The 7762-nt window shown below is 51.3% G+C and overlaps 2 protein-coding genes across 2 annotated transcripts; one reads left to right on the plus strand and one right to left on the minus strand.

Moving 5' to 3' along the window:
- Positions 1 to 1357: 1357 nt before the first annotated feature.
- Positions 1358 to 5019, plus strand: COCSUDRAFT_53449 (glycoside hydrolase). The gene is made up of 7 exons (XM_005648236.1): positions 1358 to 1422; positions 1850 to 1997; positions 2432 to 2700; positions 3294 to 3445; positions 3678 to 3797; positions 4113 to 4261; positions 4562 to 5019. Exons 2-7 carry the CDS (start codon positions 1935 to 1937, stop codon positions 4703 to 4705), a joined length of 897 nt encoding a protein of 298 aa, XP_005648293.1. The 5' UTR covers positions 1358 to 1422; positions 1850 to 1934; the 3' UTR covers positions 4706 to 5019.
- Positions 5020 to 5284: 265 nt separating this feature from the next.
- Positions 5285 to 6913, minus strand: COCSUDRAFT_63274 (hypothetical protein; the record flags this gene model as incomplete). The annotated part of the gene is made up of 4 exons (XM_005648237.1): positions 5285 to 5398; positions 5683 to 5899; positions 6318 to 6424; positions 6716 to 6913. The coding sequence occupies 4 exons, from the start codon at positions 6911 to 6913 to the stop codon at positions 5285 to 5287; spliced, it is 636 nt and encodes a 211-aa protein (XP_005648294.1).
- Positions 6914 to 7762: the final 849 nt, after the last annotated feature.

A 7762-nucleotide genomic window follows, 5' to 3' on the forward strand; every position in this document is an offset into this window, starting at 1 on the left:
CGGAAGCTGCCAAGGTGCATGCCCTGGGCTCTTTCTTCTCTTTGTCATGAAGTGTGCTACCATCGCATCCTCGATGCCTCTTTGAGGCGGTCTCATGCTTGAGATGAGAGATGGTCACATTCATTCGTCCCCGCAATCGTGCTTGGGAAGCCCAGGCGAATCATGTAGCTCAAGTGTGGGCACTTGCTGGGTTGATCGCCGGTGCAGTCTCGGGTAACGACCCATTTGACGAAGGTTTTACTGTCCAATCCAAAGATCAAGGTGTATTATGTTCCGAAAAACCTCCTGTTTTCGATGTTGTACGGACGCATGCTGACTTTGATGCTCTGTACTAGGATGGGCAAGTTGGACTGGTCTGGTGAATGCTGCACCAATGACGACACAGACGACATCTCTTACAAATTTTGTAACCAGAAACGGCACACAGCTACTAGTAAGTGTCTCTGACTGGCCCACTAAACCCAGCGAATCAGGCTCCCTTCTAGACGAATGCCACTGCCTGCAAGCTCATTCCGTACTGAGGATGCTCTGGCATTGAGCTTCGCAGGCAGATGGCAAGCCATTCCATTTTGCAGGCTTCAATAACTACTACCTGCCGACATACTCAGCCTGGCAGCAAGGGCGCACTGATGACGTGGATGTTGTCTTCAGGTGACTGCTCACCCTTCTTTGGTTCTCCTCTTGTGCCATCTGTTGAGCCTCTGAGACGATAGAACCAGCCTTGCACCACTATCTAATTTGCATGTACCCAGCTGGCAGGGCAATTGCAGAGGTGCAACCAATGCATGGCAGTGAGTGACAAGATGGGGTGAATGGAGATTACATGCATTGCCCAACAGGTGTCTGACATGTGCGCAGGGATGCGCAGAATCTGGGCCTCAAGGTGTTGCGCACGTGGGCTTATAGCGACGGAGAGACCGAGTGGAATGCCATTCAGCCGCGGCTTGGCGTCCTCAATGAGACCATCCTGAGCCAGGCATGCACTCTTCTCTCAGCTGCAAGTGAGCATTCACTGCTTTCACGCGGACTACATACAGTATGTTGATGCTCCCTCATGTTGGCCGCTAGCCATAGGAACAGTTTTCCTCTGCAGGACACACTGTGCAAATTGACTTTGTTGACTTGCACAGATGTCATTGCTAACTATAGGGAAAGTTGGCTTCTGTAGGACGGGTTTGGCCGACTTTGTTGAATTACTGACATGTCACTCTGTTCCAAGAAAATGTATGCTTTGCATGGGAATGAGGTTGCCCACTTGAGCTGGCAGGGGCTGGATTATGTGGTTGCGGCTGCCGGGAGAAACGGGATAAGGCTGGTACTAACGCTCACCAACTACCTGCCCTCTTATGGAGGCGCACCAAAGTATGTGCAGTGGCTGGGCGGCACCAGCATATTTGACTTTTGGACTCGCCCAGACATCAGGTGGGGCCAGCAATTTCGCCCGTGCAGCCCTTTGCATTGAATTGTAATTTACTGGACCTCAAGATGCCAGCTTGACCTGCTAAAGATGAAGGCACCTGGTAGGAAAGGCGGGATGCAAAGGCAGGCCTGGCTTGGTCATGGTCATAGATTGGATCATTTAACATCAGTCATCAGATTTGCTTTATGTCAAAGATCCAGACTTGCAACAGCTGAGGGGTTGCAAATCTCAGCTAGGACAGTGGAAGTTCAGTTACGGAGGATGTGCCAATAATCCCTGCTTTTGCCATACAGGAAAGCTGTCCATGTTGCACTGTGCTGTTCTGTGTGCACCTGTTTCGCCATGGTTGATCCATGTCTTTGCAGCATGCAAGTTTTCACTGGCTGGCAGGAAGAGCAGGCATGACATGTGCTCCAATGCATGTGGCAGGGATGCTCTCAAGGGTTATGTGAAGAGCATAGTGCTGCGCAACAACACCATTACAGGGGTTAGATACCGCGACGACCCCACCATCATGGCCTGGGACCTCATTAATGAGCCCTTCAATCCTGGCGATGACACCGGCAAAGTCCTCACGGTGGGTGCACTCTACCAATTTACCAGTTCTCGCCATCTCGTTTAACGGCTGGCTGCAGGTCACTGTGTGGCCCCAACAAGACACTGGCCTGTCCCTTGCTTTTCCATGAGGGCTGTCTTGCCGTGGGATGGTCCGGTCAAACATCTTTCGGCACTAATGAGGTTAGGCAGCTCATACACTTGTAGTGCGCGATCAAAGAAATTAAGCTTTGGTTCAATTAAAGCAGTGCAGGCTTGATGACAGCATGGAACCTTAATGTGTCCATGAGCGCAGCTGTGGGGATTTTTACAGACACCATCGCAGCATCGGAGGGATGGAAGTGAGTGCACGGGATGCTGATTACAACTGAGAGGGAGCTTTAGTATAATTGCAGCAGAAATACATCCAGTATCATACAGGCTGAATGAAAGCATGCAACCTGCATGTGCATGCAGGCCTGGGTGGATGACATGGCAAATTACGTGAAGGGCCTGGACCCCAACCACTTAGTCATGGTGAACAGCTGGGGCTACTTCGGCGCATCCACCCCAGCCTTAGTAAGCGAGAACCCCACCGACGTCTACGCGGCGAAATTCACCGATACGGTTTTATTCCCTGCCGACCGCATCTGCCACGGGGAGGACTCCAGCGCCATTTTGAGCCTGCCCAACATCGACATTGCATCCATGCACATCTACCCCGAGTACTGGTCCTTCTGCACCTCGTGCGCGCCCCACCTTCCTGATCCACCCCTGCATGACTCACATGCCCACCCCACCCCTGTGGTTCACCCCTGCATTGGCCACCTCTGTGATCCACCCCTGTGTTATTTGTGCGCGTGCCCCGCCCCTGTGATCCACCCCTGGATATTTGTACTTGTCTACCACCCCTCTGATCCACCCTTAGATTGCATGTATATGCGCGACCCGCCCCCCCGTGAACCACCCGTAGATTGTTTAGGTATGGGACTCCCCCTTGTGATCCCCCACTGCTTTACTTCCATGCGGGGCCCAACTTCCTGAGCCACCCCTGCATTTCTTGTCAGCGCGCCCCACCCTGTGATCCAACCTGGCCTTGCTGGTCTCATGGATGTCTGATGTATGCAGTGGTGCCGCCACAACGCATGACAAAGAGCAGGCCTCGGCTATTGCATCTTTCGACCAATAGAATTCATGTTACAATGCTGAAGTCCTGTCGGATCTGCTTGGCAGTGGGTAGCAATTGCATCATAATCAAGGAAATGGATATGCCCATGCAATGGGGACACATTTATCAACTAAGATAGGTCCTCCTCAACATTGCATTGCGGTCATGCAGGGACTGCAAGCTGAACATCAATGTCCAGGGGCCGCAGACGATGACAGCAAACCTTACGGAGCAGGGATTCCTGCAGCTGTGCAGCCCCGACTGCCGCCTTTCCTTCCTGCGCCGATGGCTCAATGTGCACCTGCAGGAGTGCAAGCGGATAGGTGAGGGGCCCTCACTTATCGACATGCCACCAGGTCTCCCATGTATGACAGCATGTGTGCGTTTGGCCACCCAAAATGGCGGTTCTGGCAGCATGTTATTGTTGCCTCCTGAAAAAGCAACCCAAGCAGTCCCCGAGATGTTCAGGAAATGGTGCATTTGCTCAGTCTTGTGTTGCATGCATCAAGATGCTGCTGTCATGTGTTACCAAAGAGTTTCTGTGTTGGGTGGCAGGCAAGCCACTGGTTGTGGGCGAGTTTGGGTCTCAGCGGCCGATGGCCGTGCGCAATGGCTTCTACAAAACTCTGTACGAGGAACTCGCAAAGGCAAAATCCAGTGGGCTGCCTGTAGCTGGTGCGCTCCTCAAACATCTCTCAATAGCAGAAGTTACAGAATTTGCTTTCTTCTAAATCATGCAGTCTGGCACACTGTTTACTTGTATCGCAGGTTGCCTGAAGGCCATAAGAGGGAATTAGTGCAGAAGCAAGACCTGTCCTGGCATATGCAAACTTAGTGCACCTTCTCAAGACCTGTCAACAGGATGCAGCTCAACCATCTTTTGTCGTGGCGCCTGTGGGGAGATTGCAGCTTATTGGGATTCAAAGAGATATCAGAGGTCTGCAGAAAATAAAAAAGTTTCAAGGCTGAGGCTTGTGCCGGCATGTGCAGGGAGCCTGCTGTGGATCCTGTCAGCGCCAGGGCACCAGGACTATGACGGCTACACTGTGTACACAGATGGTAACAACTTCAAGCACAACCCACAGCCGCCGCACCCGCTGCCACCAGCGCTCCCTGCCTGCAATGCAGTGCCCAACTCGGTATCCTGAACTTTTCTCTTGTCCAATTCTTGTCATCTTCATCCACAGAACCTTACGCATCTTACTGTATGGGACATCACATTTCTCTGTACTTCCTGTTTCACATGAGATACTCTCTGCAGCGCAAATTCTATGCTGCCGACAGTATATCATAAGATCGCCGCTTCATTGCCAGCTCTCTTTTATGCGGCGCTGAACCATGGATGCTTCGCATACATAGGAAGGAGAACTCCATTCTGGATCCACAACTGCAGGTGCACGCCTGCGACCAATTACTTATAGGGTGATGAATGGGTTCAGGATTTCTACAATGAGGCGGCATACAGGGAGTGTGCATCCCGGCACGTCCCTGCGCCCTTCAACAACAACGTGGACATCTACAATGATGGCTGGGAGACCACCATTGACCTCATCAAGAAGCAGGCGGCTGACATGGCCTCATGACCAGCAACTTGACTTTGAAGCTTTGCATTGTGATGCGGAGTACTAGTGCTTTTCTGAGAGTGCTGAGCTGTGACGCCTCATATGTATGCTGTGAGCATTGTGAACTTCTGCCTCGCCCATGGGAGCTTTTTTGAACTACCCTCTGACATGGAATATTAAACACAATTGTCTGTGAACCAGTGTGAATTTGTCCTGCTTGATGTGAGAATGTGGGCGTGGAATGAAGTGCCTGTGAACTCTCTTGCTTCGAGATCGGATTTCTTCAGTAGAAAATTTTGATATTGTAAGCTAGGACACCAGTCCTTTTTGGTGTCCATGGAGTGCCATTTCACTCGCACCATTTTTTTGAAAAGCTTACAATTCGCAAGTTAGACTTTCATTCACAAATTTGTTGCAATCCGCTGCTAGATGACATACATGCAATTCCCAGTCCCTAGTTCTCACTGGACCCAGGGTAAAATGCCGGCACACAGAAACATGTACAGCGAAAGAAGCGCAATGAGATTGTTAATTTAATGTCAATGACTAACAAATGCAATGCAAAGCAAAATAAAGGCAACCTAAAGGATTTGAGTCCTGCTACAAGATGTAGTAGAAGGGATTGGGCAGCTTGAAGCTGGCCTCAGCTGCTGAGGTGCCCGCCAGGTCCGACCACTGATCTCCAAAGGAAGCCACAATCTCATAGCCCCTGTCCTGCACCACACACATGCACATGCAGGTCAGGTCTTTGGTCAACAAAATCCTCGTAACCTGCATGCAATAGCCAACATCCGTGCAAGGACCACAGGAATGCCCCGTATGATGCACATAGAATGCAGAATGAATTAGCTTTGAAGTAGGCAGTAGACCACGCAGGCCAAGAGGCCAAATTGGCACTGCTGCCTCTGTGGTGTTGTTGCATGCTATGACGGACACCGGGCAACTTTGCAAGAGTCCTGTATCCAATCAAACAAAACAATGCAAATTTAGTCGATGACAGAAGCGCATGCCTGCAGCTGTGCGCGCTGGTCGGGCTTGTAGACTGAGGCCAGCCGCTGGTCGCCAGCGCTGCGCATGCCAAGCGTTACATAGCAAGGCTCGCTCTGTGCACGCTCTGCACGCTGTGCTTCAATTGCCCCATCTGAGCAGGGCACCCCGTAGCCAGCCGCCTCCAGGTTCTTCGCGGTTGCATCCCGCCCCGGCCCGTAATCCCTCCTGCAAGGCATGGGGAAGAGCCTTGATCAGCTGCAAGTGTCGGAGAGGACTTGCAGCCATTCTCAATGTCTCTCGACACTCTCGTGTCTATAGTGCCCCTTGCCTGAGCTAGGAGAGTGTTCTATACGTCCCAGCTATGCATGCTGAAACAGTATATCCCATCTAGTGGCCATCAGGTTACTTATGCAGAGGGATCCAGTCTCTCTCCCTTCACCTTTTGGAGGGTCCTCAACAAATAGATAGGCAGAACATGTGGTGCTGCTGAAGTTGCACGAATGCATCCCAGGCCGAAGGCACGACATGGCCGAAGACAATTTATAAGCCATTGAGCAAGGTACCATCCCCATGTGGGCCAATTTGAATTGTGGGGGCTTGCATTACTATAAATGGTCTTGCCTACAAGGTGAGGATGGCAGACCTGCCGGTGATGAAGGTGAAACTGAAGCCTTTCCGGTACAGTTCGGTGTACAGGTCCAGCATCGGCTGCAGCGCTGGTGACATGGCTGGCCCCAGAACACTCTGGTCCTGCATGCATGCACATTTGGACCACAGTCAATGTACGATTGAGGAGAGAGAGGGGCGGAGTGTTGGTCACGAACTGTACGGAAGCTTTTGAAATCTGCATGCAGCCATGCGGAAGCATTGAGGGTGTATGACAAAATATTACCTATCTTATCACAACAAGGCAGAATGCAAGACATACAATTCAGTGAGCGCAAGATTCACAACACTCTGAGATCGTCTCTGCTCATCCCAGCAGGTTGCAGGCAAGCAGGTTGAGCAGGAGGGTAGAGGCTGTCAAAGAGATTACACTACCTTGACAAATGGCAGATTCAAACCATTTTTCCTGTTCTCTGTGATGGTGAGCCACTCAGCCCTGTTGGACAGCGCGGTCTCATCGATGTCTAGCACAATGACCTGCGAGGCATTCGGCTGGCGAGGGTAGGCGTCAAAATATGTGCGTGCTGATGCAACTGCTGCCTCCACATCCCTGTCATACTGATGCACCTGCATCGGCCGTCAAGGGTATGTGTAAGCAGCAGCCATCGCAAACAATTTCGGAAAATGCCTATACCGACCATGATCATGCAAGCATCTTATAGGTGGGAACATCTGGAAAAATTTTGTATGTCACTGGCAAGTGCGTACAAGCATACATGTGCACATGACAGGTCAAGCATTGGGGCTCCTACACAGCCCTGTTCTGCAGGCCCAAGCGTGCCCCTTTTCCAGGGGCCTAAACACCTTGAAAGGGTTCTGTACGCACCAAGTACCGATGCAACTGTGTTGCGCATGTGGCAGAGGTGATCCGTGCTTGGGGATAGGACCCTCCAGGGGCCACGGCACCACCTCCAAGAGCATACTGGCAAGAGCAACCCTCCAAGCCGCCGTGGTACATTGTATCCAGATTCTGCAGGTACATCTGCAAACAATGTGCCTTTAAATAGTGGAGTGGAAACAAACACATGTAAGTGGTCTTTCAAAGACTCCAAGGCATTAGTTCAAGGACAGATCAAAGCTTGAAGGGATGGTACCTTCCAGAGGTAACATGATTGGACTAACATCGCCACAAGGCTGAACACAAGCACCATTCGGTGTCCTGACGACCTTTCCTTACATTTAGCATTGGTGCACGCGCGATCCAAGCAAGCAGCTTCTTGATCAATAGCTGCCACGGGGCCCTTACCACTCATCGTAAAGAAATGGAGCACTCGATGGGAGCAACTAGATCAGCATTTTACGCACGGTTCAAGGTGATTTGCCGCATTTTCTGTGCTTTCCAATCGGAGATCACTACAAGGTTGGAGGGCATTCCTCAAGCATTTCTGCATGCACCCGCGGTCCAGATTTGGCGCTCCCACG

The sequence above is a fragment of the Coccomyxa subellipsoidea genome, assembly GCF_000258705.1.
Source record: "Coccomyxa subellipsoidea C-169, whole genome shotgun sequence".
Lineage (NCBI taxonomy): Eukaryota > Viridiplantae > Chlorophyta > Trebouxiophyceae > Coccomyxaceae > Coccomyxa > Coccomyxa subellipsoidea.